We start from the raw sequence: 18222 nt of genomic DNA on the forward strand, positions 1-18222 counted from the left end.
ATGCTGTGCAATATTACTAGCCTGATTCATCAGCTGGTTTCACTTTGTAGAAACTGTCTGACCTTGCAGCATTAGGATTCGTTCGCTTGACGGTAGGCGGGTACTTTTTTTTTATTTAACCAATCGCTGCTATTTGGTCGTGACGTATGTAAAGCGCCGCTAACGGGGCTAACTGGTATATTAAGTATTTCCAAATCCTGTAGGAAGAAGGGCAATAACGTCTTTCCCCTTGATAAAATTCACCAAACATTCTCTTTGTTCCGGCTTTAAATCCTCGATCTCGGTAATCGTTGCCAACACAGAATGTATGACTGTTTGCTGATTGGCTGGTGCCCAAACTCGCACTTTCGGGGTTTTTGCGAACTGTCCAGTGTATTCTGATTCCTGACGTAGTTGCTGGAGAGAAATTAAATTGACTGGAGGCACTAGGTGGCATCAGCCTGGCTACAATATTACAACCAAAGGACCAATATTTCCATGGAAACAAGCAGGTTCTACTCTGGCCCTACTCCAGTCCAAATAAAAGTCAGATTTGTGGAGATGCAAGCTCAGAGTAAGGATTAATATTACTCCAAAAGACACAATTTTGGTAAAAAGGTTTGTGCATAATAAATTGAGAATAATACACTACCTATGAGCAGTTTGGGGAAGTTGGAGGTCTCGATGTTGTGATAATAGATGATGGATGTGATCCCAGCCATGAAGGCCAGAGCTGCAGGCATGTACAGGTGCAGGTGCAAGGACTGACTGAACCTGCAAAACACAAGACACAAGAGTTGATTTAACAGCTCCCCAAAGTGGTTAACAAATTACAATTGAAGTATTAATATAGATTTAATATTTTACATTTATAAGCCCTTGGTGAAACTCATATTAAAGCAGACATAATGTGCTTGGGTCTGCTATATAGTTATAATTTATGATACCCCTGGATCATTCTGTTGTTTAAATCACAATTTTCATCTAAAACGACTTAAAAAAAGAAGCACATCCACTGACTTCTGTGGTGCCCAATGGGAGCTGAAGTCACCATAAACGTCATCACAGCAAAGAACTGGCCTCTCCGATGGATAACAGCTCATTTCACTAGTGAGTAGGATTTTGTACCAAAATGATTACAAGATGCTGCTGAATCCAAGCCTGATTCATCAGCTGGTTTCACTTTGTGGAAACCGTCTGACCTTGCAGCTTTAAGATTCATTCTCTTGACGGTAGGCGAGTATTTTTTATTTATTTAACCAATCTCTGCTATTTGGTCGTGACATATGTAATGCTCCAAATCCCGTAGAAAGAAGGACAATAACTGCTTTCCCTTTTGATAAAATTCACTAAACATTCTCTTTGTTCTGGCTTTAAATCATCTATCTTGGGAATCGTTGCCAACACAGAATGTACGGCTTCGTCTACATCCATCTCGACTGCTTTGTTTACTGTTGTGCTGTACCACAAAAGGGACCCAGACAGATGCTTGAGTTTGACGTCATGGCTTCACTGCTCTTCACTGATTGGCTGGTGCATGGTCTACAACTTCCGGGGTTCTTGCAAAGCTTTTATTGTATTCTGATTCCTGACCTTGTCACTGGAGAGAAATAAAATTAAGCAGAGGCACTAGGTGGCACCAGCCTGGTTATCTGAATCCTACACATATCACAGATTAAGAAAATAAAATTGAAGAATGAAGTAGGTACAGAGCAGTAGGCGTTTATGGGGGTGGTGAAAACATGGGGTTAATCTGCAATATGGCGTTGTTTCATATAGCGCTTCACAATAAAGTAACACTAAAACAAGGACAAGACAGACAAAACTGAAAAAAAAACAATTAAATATTGCCCAAACTCGCATGAATCACTCGGAATACAACTTCGGGTGAGTAAATCGTGAGGAGAAACAACTATAACATGGTTAGACACTCTGAAAAGTAAATTTTGCATAATAGGTCTGCTTTAAATGTGTCTTGTGGGAGTCCATCACCTGCTTTGTCCATGGAGATGTTATTGCTTTGCCTGGAATGTTCCACTGTGTCTCTTTTAATCTATTTATTGAATTACAGGTTCTGTTATTGCTCAAAAACACGCAGTCTTACAGTGAAGGGGTTGCCTTTCCATACACCAGACCTGTAATTTGTGTATCATTTTTGTCTTCATGGATACTGTGGAACATTCTGAGCAAGGAAATAACATCTCCATGGAAACGAGCAGGTGATTAACAGTATGTCCAAAAAGAATAGCTGACAATATACACAACTGGAACCATTTCTGCGTATACAACTAGATTAATGACTGAACCAAAAGGAGCATGAATTATTACTAAGATGTTTAATTAGACTCACCCATCGGACACTATGCCCTCTGCGATCTCACACACGAGGATGAAGAGGAGGACGAAGGTGAGCAGCCAGCGCAGGTTGTGACCGGGAAAGTGAAGCCACGTGCTGTGATGGATGTGGACTTTGGAGCTCTGACTGCCCCAGCCTATTACAGGGAAACACAATATATGAACGCAGAATACAAACGCATGGAGTGACAGAGAATAGGAACAAAGTGTGTGTGTGTGTAGTGGGTTTGTTGTTCAATATTATGGCTAGACAGTGTTTAAAGTGTTGTTAAAGCAAATCTATTTTTTAATATAAATTTGTTTTTCAATATAAAACCAAAAATAAGAAAATGAAAAAACAACTATTTTCTTCATTATGTGTCGCCAAAACCAAAATGAAAAAAACGGATAACAATTTGTTTTTTTCAGTTTTCGATTTTGTGCGTGACTGCGATGCTGGACTTTTGCGCCGCATACGGACTGAACTAGGACTGAATCAGGACTAAAACAGGATTAAACCGTTTTGTCTTGGTCTCAGTCCTGATCCTGGTCTCAGTCCCGGTCTGGTCCTGGTCTGGTCCTGGTCTGGTCCCCGGTCTCAGTCCTGGTCTCAGTCCTGGTCTGGTCCCCCATCTCAGTCCAGGTCTCAGTCCTGGTCTGGTCACCAGTCTCAGTCCCGGTCTCAGTTCCGGTCTCAGTCCCGGTCTGGTCCCCAGTCTCAGTCCCCGGTCTCAGTCCCCGGTCTCAGTCCCCGGTCTCAGTCCCCGGTCTCAGTCCCCGGTCTCAGTCCCCGGTCTCAGTCCCCGGTCTGGTCCCCGGTCTCAGTCCTGGTCCTGTTCCTTGTCTCAGTAACTGGTCCTGTTCCTGGTCTCAGTCCCAGTCTGGTGCCGGAACTGATTCAGTCCTGGTTCAGTCCGGCATCGCAGTTTAAGTCACGTAAACGGGAAAGTTTTTTCCATTATTCATTTAAACACAAAATTGAAAACTGAAAAAAACAAATCGAATTGTTGGAGAAAAATAATGAAGAAAATTTGTTGGTTTTAGTTTGAAAAATGAATGAACAAATGATACACGGATTAAAGCAGACAGACTGTGCTTGTGTCTGTTATATAGTTATAATCTATGACAATTTATGCATCCTTCTGTTATAATTTGCACATTTTAAATCGTAATATTCATCTAAAACGGCTTAATAAAAGACACAGGAGCATAAATGTCATTGCAACAAACGGACGGCACTTCCAAGAGAGCACCGAAGATCATAATAGCGAGGAACAGATTTTATTAAATTTGTACCAAAATGACTACGCGATACTGCCGAATCCTATATCACGATGAAGAAAATAAAAGCTGTACAGAGAAGAGGTTAATTGGCAATATGGTGTCTTGCAAATAAGTCATTAAATATTACTCAAACATGCACAAATGACTCCAAATGCAATTTCAAGATGGTAAATAAGAAGAGGAAATAGCTATGACATGGTGAAACGCTCCCCACCATATCGTGAGCTTTCCCACGATATCGCAATAAATATCGTACTGTGAGGTTCATGCCGTGATGATATCGTATCGTGAGACTTGGATACTGTTACACCCTTAATAACCGCAGTTTATGATAGTGAGAAACAGATTTTATTAAATTTGTATCTAAATGACTACACAATACTGCCAAATCCTATAACACGATTCAGAAAATTTTAAAAAGCACAGAGAAGGGGTTGATTGGTAATATGGTGTCTTGCAAATAAGTCATTAAAATTGCTCAAACATGCACAAATGACTCCAAATGCAATTTCAAGATGGTAAATGAGAAAAGGAAATGGCTATAACTCTCTGCTATAACTCTCTCAAAAGTCTGTAATACTTCTGCTTAAAAGGTGCAATCAGAGGCGGCGCGACCATTAGGCAAAAGTAGGCGGCTGCTTAGGGCCCCCAAACCTGAAGGGGGCCCCAACCAATTTGCCTTCAGTGAGAGTGGTTTACTTTTAACCAATAATCATAAGAAAAATAATAATAATAATCATATGTAATGGATGTAAACAAAAATGTAATTGTACCAGCAAAAAAATAAAAATACTTTCTCCTCTGGTTCTAGTTGGCGACCAAACTAATAAGTTAAGTTTCCAATCCACCTTAATTCAAATAAATAGAATGGGGAAAAACAGACAATAAATATCATTAACCTAACAGCATAATTGCCCAAGTCATTTTTTTTGGCCAAACTGAGACATCTGCCTAACTTTACTCTCCTTCCACTGCTTTTTGCCTATGTTCTCATCCTATAAGAACACTTGTTAGAGTCTAAAATCACTGTCTGCCTTAGTCATCTCTACACAATATCAATAAAAATACCAATGTGCTTGCTAAAAAATGTGTTTTTTCTTGTTTTCCGAAAACTTTCAAATATGACTTAGGCAACTATGCTATTAGGCTAACGATATATATATATATATATATATATATATATATATATATATATATATATATATATATATATATAAAAAATAACAACAACAAAATAAAACAAAAAAAAACCCTGTGCATTATAATGAGGGCCCCAAACTCAAGATCACCTAGGGCCCTCAAATTGCGAACTTCGCCACTGGAATACATGTTTTTCAAGGAATATTTGAACAAACAATAGATTCCAGGAAAAAAAACAATACATGCATCACGAATTTTGGACTTCCGGTCCAAAAAATGAGAATCAAACCACCATGTTTGTTTTCCCAGTGGGATACGTCTATTGTCAAAGCTGATCTTTTCAAGTCTTTTGAACCATATCGCTTTTGTTTCTGGTTCTAATATTTTCATATTGAAGTTATGGGATTCAGACATCACAATTGTGTGGTTGAAAATGGTGGCGAAAAATGGCTCATGCTTTGGAAGTTTGCAAACTCCATAAATGCAAAAGGGAATTGGGAAAGGAAATAGTTTGAACGGAGGTTTCACATAGATTCACACAGATCTGATTCCCTTTTGCATTTATGGAGTTCGCAAGCATCCGAAGCTCATTTCTCGAGTCGTTTTCCAGTGTTAGGACATCCAACAACCACACAAATACGATGTCCAAATTCCATAACTAAAATATGACAATATCAAAACCAGAAACAAAAGCAATATGGTTCAAAAGACTAGAAAAGATCGGCTTTGTCAATCCCACTGGGAAATCAAACATGGCAGTTTGATGCTCACTTTTTTGGAAAATCCTTCCCAGTATGCATTGGGCAATGACCAGAAGTCCAAATTCCGTGATGCATGTATTAAAACAAACAGGTGACGTACCCCTAAACAGGAAAGTTACATATAATAGGTTTATTTACACTGACTTGATAAACTAGTCTTACATCTACATTACAAGTCCCACTGGCTATTGATAAAGGGCAATGAGAGACTGATGGACTGACCTTTCAGATAAAAATATGCATTTTGGACAACAACAAATTATTCAAACCTAAAGGGCAAATAATACAAGTCAAAACATCTTTGTGAAGGATGGATTACATGACAAAATGTACCAATACAAATGTGCCATTAAACTACAGCAAACCTTATTCTAACAAGCAGGACTCACCAATCAGTGCATTTCAAGGCCTTCTGATACAGCTACACACCACAGTAAATAGTATGAAATACAAGCAGACCTGAGCTGAATACCAAAGCGGTCCCTCTCTTCAGACCTGTCCTTGGAGCCACAGTTGTTGGAGGAAACACAAACTTAAAGTGACACGGAGATGGCATAGCTGGGATGCCCCTAGTGTCCTGTGATTTTATTTTAAGCTCATTCTAGGAAACCATGCAATAAACCACCCATATATTAATTATTTATTCATTTGTTCATTCATATCTGATATTTAAACCTCAGTGAATACATTTAAAGAGACATTTTAGCTCATTTTCAATTCCCAAAACTTCATGATACAAAAAATAGTCATATGTATCATTCAGAACAGCCTTTTTTTAATTGACACCATTTTATGTAATTAATTGGAGCCATAATTGTAATGATTCTTGTTTGATACATTGCAGAACCTAACGCATAACAGTGAGAATATAAGTTTTGTTTATTAGGGATGTCCCAATTAAAATTTTTGGGTTCCAATACCGATTATGACCAAGGCAGAGACTGAAAACAGCATTTATATTCTTTAAATAAAAATTTAATAAGAATAAACTGAACCACATGTGTTACAAATCTGTTATTTATCTCTCAAGTAACTACAGAACATCTATGTATAAATAAAAATTCAGACATTATGAGACTTTCTGGGCTGACTAAGACCAGTAAATAGTCTTAATACATCGATTTATATCCCCAACCAATATGGACTGAACCGATATTTGGATCAGGATGTAACGATACTACGATACTATTATACGATATTTATTGCAATATTTTGTGGAGGCTCAGAACAGAATTGTTAATATGCTACTTTTTCCTTTTAAAATGCCTTGACAAGTCTTTGGTTCTGTCATAATCCAAAGAAATAAGATTTAAAAGTGCTTAATAATAGTTCTTCATGTCATCTGCAGTGAAACTGCAAAAGATCATCATCTATGTAGTTCCCTTTGTGTTTTTTTTTAGCTATTCCTGCACCAGTACAATGAATTTAAGCAAAAAGATTTGATATATTGTGACAGTCCACAATATTATTGTGAGTGACTTTTGATGATATGATATTTTGGTTATTGTTATATCCCTGTATTTGGACACCGATATCTGATTCAGCAAACCTTTCAGTATTAGGGATGTAATGGTATCCAAATCTCTCAGTACAATATTTTCATGATATACAGCTCACGATATGATATTTATTGCAATATTTTCTGGAGGCTAAATTGTGAATATGCTACCAAAACAATGAATTTAAGCAAAAAAACACTCTTGATTCAATATATTGCGATGGCCCAGGATATTATTGTGAGACTTTTGACGATACGACATCATGATATTTTGGTTATTGTTACTTCCCTGTTCAGTATCTGTGACAATATCTGATCCCAGTATTACATCGGTGCATCCCTGTTGTTTATGTTGAACCCTGAAGTGTCACTATGAGGCAGTTCATCGCCCTGCAGCCTGAGGTGAGCTGAGGAGACTGTTCAGGGTGACTTGTGTTCAGATGCAGCTATTCCAGTAGGTGCAGTTAGCAAAACGCTAACACCATCTTAATGGCCCATCATTTTAAATTGCCATTTACAATACATTTTTGTAATAATAATAAAAAATAAAATAAAAATAAAACAAGATAATTTCTTCCATTACATTTAGAATTATTTTTTTTTTCTAACTTTTTTTTCTAACTTGAAATTTTTTTTTCACTCTAAACAAAACTTAATTAGATGGTTGAATTATTTTTATTGAAAATTTTACTGGCTGAAATTTTAAGTATACTCTTTCAGTGTTTCAAGTTCTCAATGAAATTTTTTACCTTAAAAATATTCTGCACACAAGTTCTCAAATTCAACTGTCAGAATTCAGAGTGTAAAATTCTCAGGAAAAAATCTGACAGCAAGGAACAAAGAAACAAAGGTACACTATGTAATTTTTTTCTGATGGACGAACTGTCAGTCTGGGCGGCTGTCGGGAAGAGAGAGTGGCGTGCCGGGGCGGTCGTGAGACCCTGGCAGTCGTATGGGAGGGGACTGCGCACCGGGGCGAGGGCCACCATCGCTGCGCGCGGCTTTAAGTTTTTTTTGTTTGTTTTTTTACCTTTTTGCTGTTTGTGTTTAAAGGAAATAAATGATATTTTCAGTCTCTGCACTAGTATTGGTTGATATTGGGTACCAGCAGATAAAAGCCAAATTATCGACAACAGAAAAACCTGGGTCAGTGCATCCTTGCTCCTAAGGCTGTGCAATTAATTGAATTTTGATTGCAATTTCGATTTGTGTGTCATCTCAATCTCCAAACTCATATAAACAAGTTGAAACGATTAAAGCTTAAGTTTATTTTGGGATATTTTTTAATAATATTTAGTTTAGCATATTCATTTTATTTTTTAACAACAGAGACTGTAGAACAGCTGGATATATAGTTTGTTTTGGATATATTTACGTTTTTCTATGCCTTATTTCTAGAGGTGTAACGATATCCAAGTCTCACGATACGATATCATCACGGTATGACCCTCACGGTACGATATTTATTGTGATATCATGGGAAAGCTCACAGTATAGTGGGGAGGCTGACGATTAGGTATGTAATAATATCCAAATCTCTTATGATATTTATACAATATTTTCACGATACACATCTCAAGGTATATTTATTGCGATATTTTATGGAGGCGAACAGAACTGTGAATATGTTACTTTTTCCTCTTAAAATGTTTCAACAAGACTTAATCCAAAGAACTAAGACTTAAAAGTGCTTAGAACTGTTATTTCTTCTTGTATTCTACACTGAAATGAAGCAAAGGATCAAAGAGACTTATAATTCGATATATTGTGATGATCCTGCCCGGCCCAGCTAAGCAGGACTGGGCCTGGTTAGTACTTGGATGGAGATCACTGGGAAAATCAGGTGCCACAGTGGGGTGCCAGTCGTTACAAACTGTTGTTGTGTCCTTAGGCAAGGCACTTCAACCTCATTGACTAGTATGAACGTGGATTGTGTGTGAGTGATGGTGGTGGTTGGAGGGGCCAGTGGCGCAGATTGGCAGCATTGCTTCCGTCAGTCTGCCCCAGGGCAGCTGTGGCTACGGTAAGTAGCTTATCACCGCTGGGTATGGAGTGAATTAATTTTTATTTATTTTATTTATTTTTTTATATTTATTCGGACAGTAATACATAGAACATAAATTGAAGAAAACAAAACGTAAATACAGAGATATAACACAAAAAGAAACTATTTCTATTCTATAATAATAACAGGCAAAATAAATGTAAATAATGCTCTGTAAAGCATTTCTGAGTGTCCAAAAAAGCACTATATAATACTGATGCATAATTATTATTATTATTATTTTTATCCATGATATTATTGTGAGAATTTGTTCAGAGTATATTTGATTCATTTTATGTTTTATACATCGCAAAACTGCTCTAAGGTACATATTTGTAGCCTATGTTTATTTTCAGTTTGAAAGTTTTTCATAAATCATCAATAATAATATAATATAATAATAATAAATTAATAATTTAAGTGTTTTTTTTGAGAGAGAAATGCTGAATAAATGCATCGGGTAACTAAAGAAATAATCCTTTGAATAATCATGATTTCAATATTGACCAAAATAATCATGATAATGATTTTTTCCATAATCGAGCAGCCCTAACTTGCTACTTTCATGTGAATTCTCAGCTGCATTTACCCTCTATAGTTGTAATACGACTTATGCCAGCTGGTGATGAATACATTATGTATTCTGCATTGTGCTGAGTCATTGATTTGTGTTGTGAAGAGTCAGTGAGTGAGTGCCCTCGAGTCAATACCCCAACCCCCCCTCTCCCCCCCTGTGAATGACACTCACCGATGAAGAGGATGGGGAAGGTGAAGAGCAGAAAGACATGGGGCACCACGTTTAGCGCATCCAGAAAGCATCCGTTGTTCAGCACTCCTCTGTCCACGTTGTAAGCGGACGAGTTATTCTCATTCCCACAGAATGCCAAGGACATGGTTGACGAGGGACTCTGCAGGGACCCGAGGAGGAAGAAGAGAAAGGAAGAAGAGAGAGTAAGACAGGTGAACACTCAAAGCATGCTGAACAAAAACTAGCTCCTCGACTTGATCCGGTTAAGTCCCGTCCTTGCTGAACGCCCAAAAACACATGTAGAGAAAGAGCGGAAAGGGTAGATGCAGGGTCACAGTCTGGTGGAGCAGCTTTGCCTTTCGCTCGGCACTTTAAGCAGCGCTCCCGTCCAACATCTGCATCCCGGTAGTCCGTGTTCTCCAGGCATCCTTCAGCAACGCAGCTTCACTTCTCTGGAATGTACATCACATCGACAGCAAGCGCACTCTGTCTCGGCGAATTTCTACTCCAGTGTGTCTGTTGCACGGCTCAAACAAAGTCGACCTTGGGAGACAGGAGCAGAATGCGGAGCCGGAGAGAGAGAAGGCGATAAAAGTAGGAGGGGTGGACTGTGGATGATGGGAGAGAGGAGAGAGAGAGAGAGAGGGATGAGGCGAGAGGAGAGAGAGGAGGTGGAGGAGAGAGTGGCAGTCGTGTACGTGTCATGAAAAGGTACAAGGGAAGAGTGAGAGAGTGTTCAGAGTGTGAGAAAGAGAGAAAGCTCGATTTGGTTCACAATAGGATCAATAGTAATATTTCAACCTTGATACTAAGGAATAGACTCGATAGAGAGAGGGAGGAAAGAGGAGAAAGAGAGGGATGAGGAGAGAGGAGAAAGAGGGATGAAGAGAGAGGAAAGAGAGGAGAAAGAAAGAGATGAGGAGAGAAAGGAATGAAGAGAGAGCGAGAGTAGGTGGAGAGAGGATAGAGAGAGAAGGATGAGAAGGGAGAGAGAAGAGGTGAAGAGAGGACAGGGCTGGGAGAGGAGGGAGAGGGATGAGGGGAGAGAGGAAAGAAAGGAATGAGGAAAGAGGAGACAGAGGGAGGAGGAGAAAGAGGGAGGAGGAGAGACAGGAGAGAGAGGGATGAGGAGAGAGGGATGAAGAGAGAGGAGAGAGAAGGATGAGGAGGGAGAGAGAAGGATGAGAAGAGAGAAGATGTGACGAGAGGACAGGGCTGGGAGAGGAGAGAGAGGGATGAGGAGAGAGGAGACAGGGATGAGGAGAGAGAAGAGAGAGGGATGAGGAGAGAAAAGAAAGGTAAGAGAGAGAAGGATGAGGAGAGAGGAAAGAGGAGAGAGGAGAAAGGGATGAGGAGAGAGGAAAGTGTGGAATAAGGAAAGAGGAGAAAGAGATGGATGAGGAAAGAGGAGAAAGAGATGGATGAGGAAAAAGGAGAAAGAGATGGATGAGGAAAGAGGAGAGAGAGATGGATGAGGAGAGAGGAAAGAGAGGGAGGAAGAGAGAGAGATGAGATGAAAGGAGGTGGAGGGGAGAGAGAGAAGGATGAGAGAGAAGAGACAGCAAGGGAAGAGAGAGAGGAGGTGAAGAGAGGAGAGAGAGAGGAATGAAGAGAGAGAAGAGAGAGGGATGAGGAAAGAGAGAAAGAGGGAGGAGGAGAAAGAGGCATGAGGAGAGAGGAGACAGGGATGAGGAGAGGGGAGAGAGAGTTGAAGAGAGAGGAAAGAGAAGAAGAGAGAGATGAGGAGAGAGGAAAGACAGGAATGAAGAGTGAGAGAGAGTAGGTTTAGAGAGGAGAGAGGGATGAAGAAAGAGGAGAAAGCGGGATGAGGAGAAAGAAGAGAGGCAGAGGGATGAGAAGAGAGGAGAGAGAGGGATGAGGAGGCAGAGAGGGATGAAGAGAGGAGAGAGGGATGAGGAGAAAGAAGAGAAACAGAGGGATGAGGAGAGAGGAGAGAGAGAAGGATGAGGAGAGAGAAGGTGGAGAGGAGAGAGAGGGCTGAGGAGAGGAGAGAGGGATGAAGAGAAAGAAGAGAAACAGGATAGGGATGAGGAGGCAGAGAAGGTGGAGAGGAGAGAGAGGGCTGAGGAGAGGAGAGAGGGATGAAGAGAAAGAAGAGAAACAGGATAGGGATGAGGAGGCAGAGAAGGTGGAGAGGAGAGAGAGGGCTGAGGAGAGAGAGGGATGAGAGGAGGCAGAGAGAGGATGAGAGAGGAGAGAGAGAGAGAGGCGAGAAGGTGGATGAGGAGGCAGGAAGGTGGAGAGGAGAGAGAGGGCTGAGGAGAGGAGAGAGGGATGAAGAGAAAGAAGAGAAACAGGATAGGGATGAGGAGGCAGAGAAGGTGGAGAGGAGAGAGAGGGCTGAGGAGAGGAGAGAGGAATGAGAGGAGGTGTTGGAGAGAGTGACAGTCATGTGTGCGTCATCATGAAAAGACATGATGGAAGAGTGAGAGAGCAGCTCTTGTGTCAGAAAGAAGCTCAATTTGGTTCACAAAGGTGCAACAGCACAAAAGGTGAGAAGCTTCAATCACACTCATGATCTTTTTGACTCTGTAGAATATTTAATTGTCAGTTTAATTAACAACACAAACATATTTAAGATGAGTAGTTCTCTCAAACAGAAAACACTCTGTTCCACTTTGTGATGTCACGAGTAATACAGAAGTGCTCCACTGTGTTTTTAAACTCTGTACACCTTCACTAGAATAATTTGGATAGTTTCAGCCCTAGAATTTCCAATCTCTACTGAACAAAAGATAAAATGTAGCTGTTAAGTTAGGGTGACCAGATGTCCCTATTTATCTGGGAGAGTCCGGGTTTTGAGCCCTGTGTCTCCTGTCCCAGCGGATTTAATCAAAACAGTGATTTGTCCCAGTTTTATACAAGAAATGTCCCAGGAGTCCCTATTTTTGACAAATCTGATCCCTGCCAACATTAAAAAGAGGCATAATTTGTTTAGGTAAAATACAGAAAAGCTGCTTAAAATGACCAAAACACAAAGAAAATGTGACTATACTGACTCACATGTTAATCATGAATGGGCCAAGCACAGAACAATTTTCTTTAATTAAATACTCGTTTCACAGTTTTATTATTAACAACAACTCCAAACTGGGAGTGTCCCAGTTTTTGATTTTGAAAATCTGGTCACCCTATGTTAACTATGTTAATCACCATGTTGAACAGAGCATGTTTTCATCTTTGGAGATGTAGAAAAACTAATCATAAAGGGTTACTCAAACGTGTGAATTTTGACAGTCCACGTATGTTTTTGTAGCCTGATTCATCAGCCACTTTCACTTCACGAAAACTGTCTGACCTCGCAGCATTAGGATTCATTCACTTGATGGTAGGCGGGTACTTTTTTAAATTTAACCAATTGCTGCTATTTACTGTTGTGCTGTTACACAAAAGGGCCCAGACAGGCGCTTCAGTTTGACGTCATGGCTTCACAGCTCTTCACTGATTGGCCGGTGCGCGGGCTACAACTTCCGGGGTTCTTGAAACCGTCTAGTGTATTCTGATTCCTGACCTAGTCACTGGAGAGAAATGGAATTGAGCGGAGGCGCCGACCTGGGTAAAAGTTTTTGATGATGTAACATGGCCTAAAGCTCATAAGAATCATTTTTGCGTAATACAGAACCTTTAAACAAAATACAAAATGGCACATTTTACATACATTATTAATGCACTACTTAGATGGTGTGGGTCTGAGAGCTCATGGACTGTTCCCACCTCCGCCAGCAGCAGCAGCAGACCTGTTAATAGGAACCAGACAGGCCCACGGGAGCAGTCCTGAGCCTTCATGTAAAAACTCAGGAGCTGGTTATTGGATTTCCTTGGGGCTTCAAATGATTCTGCAGAGTCATATAAAATAAATCTAAAATATTCTAACCCAGATTACGTAGAGGTGGATTGTGAACGGGTGCATGGAAATTCTCGATACATTAATAGTTTTGAAATGGCCTGTATTTTTTGATCTGTGTTATAATGTTGTTTCTTCATCACAAACAGACCTGGAGTTGAGTTTTGTTTCATTCAAACACAGACAAACCCTGCACCACCAGAACCAGGACTAAAACAGGACTAAAACAGGAGGACTAAACCAGGACTGAACCAAGACTAAAACAGGTCTGAACCAGGACTGAACCAGGACTAAAACAGGACTAAACCATGACTAAACCGGGACTGAACCAGGACAAAAACAGGACTAAAACAAGACTGAACCAGGACTGAACCAAGAGGACTAAACCAGGACTGAACCAGGAGCACTAAAACAGGACTAAAACAGGACTGAACCACAATGTGATGTTTCGGGCCAACTATTATTATTACTTTTTATTATTATTATTACTATTTTTGTCTTGCACCCAGCACACCGTCGCAGTTTTTTTGTTTTTTTTGGATGCACGTGCATGTCTCTATCTACAAATATTTTATTAGCCAACTAATTATTTTTTTATTGGGATTACAGGGATTTCAGTAGATCACATCAGAAAGGAGAGTCACTGTGAGTTCATTCAACATTTTCACTGAATATGTTGTTTACTGGTTCTTCTCCATATGGCAGAACGGCGTCCACCTACTTCTCCCAACGTGAAATTAAAAAATAACAAACATAAAATAGCTACAACTTAAATGTAAAACCGCAGCAATGGTGAAAACAACCTGCACAGGCTCATGATATCTGCAGTACTGCCCTATAGTGACCTGAGACATGAGGGCTGAACCAGGACTAAAACAGGAATGAACCAACACTAAACCAGGACTGAACCAATACTAAATAACAAGACTAAACCAGGACTGAACCAAGACAAAAACAGGACTGAACCAGGACTAAAACAGGAATGAACCAGGACTAAACCAGGACTGAACCAATACTAAATAACAAGACTAAACCAGGACTGAACCAAGACTAAAACAGGACTGAACCAGGACTAAAACAGGAATGAACCAGCACTAAACCAGGACTGAACCAATACTAAATAACAAGACTAAACCAGGACTGAACCAAGACTAAAACAGGACTGAACCAGGACTAAAACAGGACTGAACCAGGACTAAACCAGGACTGAACCAATACTAAAACAAGACTAAACCAGGACTGAACCAAGACTAAAACAGGACTGAACCAGGACTAAAACAGGAATGAACCAAGACTAAACCAGGACTGATCCAGGACTAAAACAAGACTAAACCAGGACTGAACCAGGAATTCATCACATCAATGACGTCACGAATCACATACCCCCACTTAAAAAATCCCCACTGCACCACTGACCAATGCACTGAGTGTTTTCAGCACCAAATCTCATCCCCTTCAGTCAATGAATGAATGCAGAGGGCACAAATTTACTCACCAAAAACAAGCCTACACTTAAATATCTCTTTAAACATTTCTTTAGTCAGTGCTCGGTCAATACATTGCAAAGGTGCTCAGAATTTGCTGCCATTTTCTCCCTTGTTTTTATTTAACAGAGGGAATCATTTGTGTGTATTGTTAATAACTGCAAGTGTCACACAGCTTTTAATGTAACAGCCAAAATTAAACGTTCACACAACAGCTGTCCCTCCTCGCTCGGAAAACAGGGAAAAATTCAGCTGATGAGATGAGACAAAAGACAATAGTTACACAAAGGAGCAGTCTACATGTACGATGCACATTTTCATTTGCAACATATCCATGTTATCTTCAGTCTTTTCTGACTGTTCCTCTCTTTTAAAGGTCCTTTATTACGCAAAATTGACTCTTGAGAGCTTTAAGCCATGTTATAATGTTGTTATCTCCTCGTAAACACGCCCGCGGTTGTGTTTTTTTCACTCACACGTCTGAATTAGGGCTGGGTATCATTATGAAGTTGCCAATACGATACTTACCTCGATATATAAGCCCCAATACGATACAGTTTTCGATACAGTGCACTTTCGATTCAAAACGATTCAATACAGTTCAGTAAAAAACAAAGGCTGTGATACTAAAAGTCTTTATTAAACCATTAAGTGAATACAAAAAACTAGCCAGGCTGGCGTCACCTAGTGCCTCTGCTCAATTTCATTTCTCTCCAGCAACTAGATCAGGGAGCAGAATACACTAGACGGTTCGCAAAAACCTCAGAAGTGTGAGTTCGGGCACCAGCCAATCAGCGAAGAGCCATACATTCTGTGTTGTCAACGATTCCCGAGATCGAAGATTTAAAGCTGGAACAAAGAGAATGTTTGGTGAATTTTATCAAGGGGAAAGATGTTATTGTCCTTCTTCCTACGGGATTTGGGAAAAGCTTAATATACCAGTTAGCTTTGTTAGTGGCTCATTACATACATCACGACCAAATAGCAACGATTGGTTAAATGAAAAAGAGTACCCGCCTACTGTCGAGCGAACGAATCCTGACATTGCGAGGTCAGGCGGTTTCCACGAAGTGAAACTGGCTGATGAATCAGACTAATGAAAAACACCCATTTTACTCAAAACAGTGAAAATGTCAAGTGTATCACGTAAACAAGTGAACTTTTTCCAAACAAGCAACACAATTGTAGCTCTTTCACAAAATCATTTAGTAAATAAAAAAAAAAATAATATATATATATATATATATATATACTCTTGGCCACATATCAATACAGCAGCCCAGGATATCAATACCGTATCATCAAATTAAACTATACGATATATTGATATTTCCATATTTTTGCACACCCCTAGTCTGAATAATCCATTATTATTAGTCTGTCCAAATCTTTGTTCCACCTTTTGATGTGATTAAGCGGACGTTTGTGGCCATACCGGCTTGTCAAATCCTGATCCCGTCAGATCTCAAAAGCTCAACAGGTCCGGGCCTGGTTAGTACTTGGATGGCAGACCACTGGGAAAATCAGGTGCCACAGGGGGGCGCCAGTCATAAAATCTGTTGTTGTGTCCTTAGGCAAGACACTTCACCCACATTGCCTAGTGTGAAAGTGGTGTGTGTGTGTCGGAGGGGCTGTGGCCACAATAGTAGTTTACCACCACCGGGTCTGGAGTGAATGAATAATAATCTTTAAAGTGACTCTGAGTGTCCAAAAAAGCGCTATATAAAACTGATGCATTATAATTATTTAATTTTCATGTTAAGAGCTCCTTTTACCTCCTTTTAGTTCAGTACAGATTGGCAATTCTCGAGCTGAAATCATCCAAATAATTTTAAAACACAGTGCAGCACTTCCTGTATTACCACATTACATCACATGGATTAGTGTTTTCAGTCTGAGAGAAGAACTCAGCCTCAATGTGCAAGATTTGTGAGTTAAACATGCGTGAATAAAACAAAACAAAACTCCAGGTCTGTTCGCAAGGAGGAAACAACATTTTAACAACATAAATCAGAAAATACAGTAACATGGGCCTTTTAAATGTAAGATATAATTCATTTATCACTTCAGCACAGAGTACATGAGGCCTGGAACTAATTATTATTATAAGAAAGGAAACAAGACACACGATTCAAGAGGATAGAGCAGAGCAGCTGGCCCTGTAGATAACCTTGTGAGTGAGTTTACAGTCCAGCCAGACTAACTAGGCTACAACAACACTAAAAATCATTACAGCACCAGCAGCCACTTGACTGACTGTCAGTGGTGGGAGCATTACATAAATATAGTCTATTATCCCACACATACACGTCAATTTAAAGGTTTTTTTATATACATACAATGTGATGAGAAAACAAAGTGATGAGATAATCCCTTTCCAGCAAGTAGATTGAATATAACTTTAATTTATTATCACGTATAGTCTAATAATTCATACTACATACATGCACTGGGACAAAAGAGGGGAGTGTGATTGCGTTTTAAAGACTAATATTAATGTAAGTTGTCACGCCTTCTCACATTATGAACGTTTACAGTCGATAAATCATAAAAGCAAAATGAGTCCCGTGATGGATGACCCTATTACTGTCTAGAAATGACCTAAAATAACTTGACATATTTGCAAAACGCGCCTACGTCTGGCACATACGCTACAAAGCAAATATTGATCTTGGAAATGTCACGAAGAGAGAGCCACGAGGACCGAGGAGTGACCGAAGTTTAGCACAACTTACCGGTTTGTAGCGTGAGATCATGGTGTCTGCGGCAGTGTTTACGCTCCAATGTAATGTCAAGTCTTTGTCACATCCAGGGAAAGGAGGAAAGCAGCAGAAGAGGCGCTAAATCTCCTAAATGGCCGCGTCGCATGTGCTCGGGCTGGAGCGCGCGGTCTGCGGGAAGTTGCTGTTGCGCGCGCGTCTCACAGAGGAAGAAAAGGCGCTCTCCGAGGTCCTGAACTCAGGTACGGAGGAAGAGTGGAGCGATGGATGAGGAGGAGGGTAGATCTCACCCCTCCCTGGACCCTCTCTCCTCAGTCAGAGCCTCTACAGCGGTGATTAGTTGAGTACCGGTGCCACAGCGGCGC

General features: G+C 40.1%; 1 protein-coding gene and 1 pseudogene across 1 annotated transcript in view; one reads left to right on the forward strand and one right to left on the reverse strand.

Annotated features, from left to right (window-relative positions):
• abcc8 (ATP-binding cassette, sub-family C (CFTR/MRP), member 8) overlaps window positions 1-17893 on the reverse strand; it is a 169310-nt gene extending 151417 nt beyond the window's left edge. Inside the window, exons 1-4 of the mRNA XM_055155789.1 lie at window positions 17873-17893; window positions 9789-9948; window positions 2330-2471; window positions 632-753 (exon numbers count right to left, since the gene is read on the reverse strand). Of these exons, the coding sequence (XP_055011764.1) occupies window positions 632-753; window positions 2330-2471; window positions 9789-9948; window positions 17873-17893 (445 nt within the window). The remainder of the gene's footprint in view (window positions 1-631; window positions 754-2329; window positions 2472-9788; window positions 9949-17872) is intronic.
• LOC129409580 (5S ribosomal RNA) lies at window positions 16559-16676 on the forward strand (annotated as a pseudogene).
• Window positions 17894-18222: the final 329 nt, after the last annotated feature.

Source organism: Boleophthalmus pectinirostris, unplaced genomic scaffold (assembly GCF_026225935.1).
Source record: "Boleophthalmus pectinirostris isolate CB_2022bp ecotype Guang Dong unplaced genomic scaffold, ASM2622593v1 HiC_scaffold_2, whole genome shotgun sequence".
Classification (NCBI taxonomy): domain Eukaryota; kingdom Metazoa; phylum Chordata; class Actinopteri; order Gobiiformes; family Gobiidae; genus Boleophthalmus; species Boleophthalmus pectinirostris.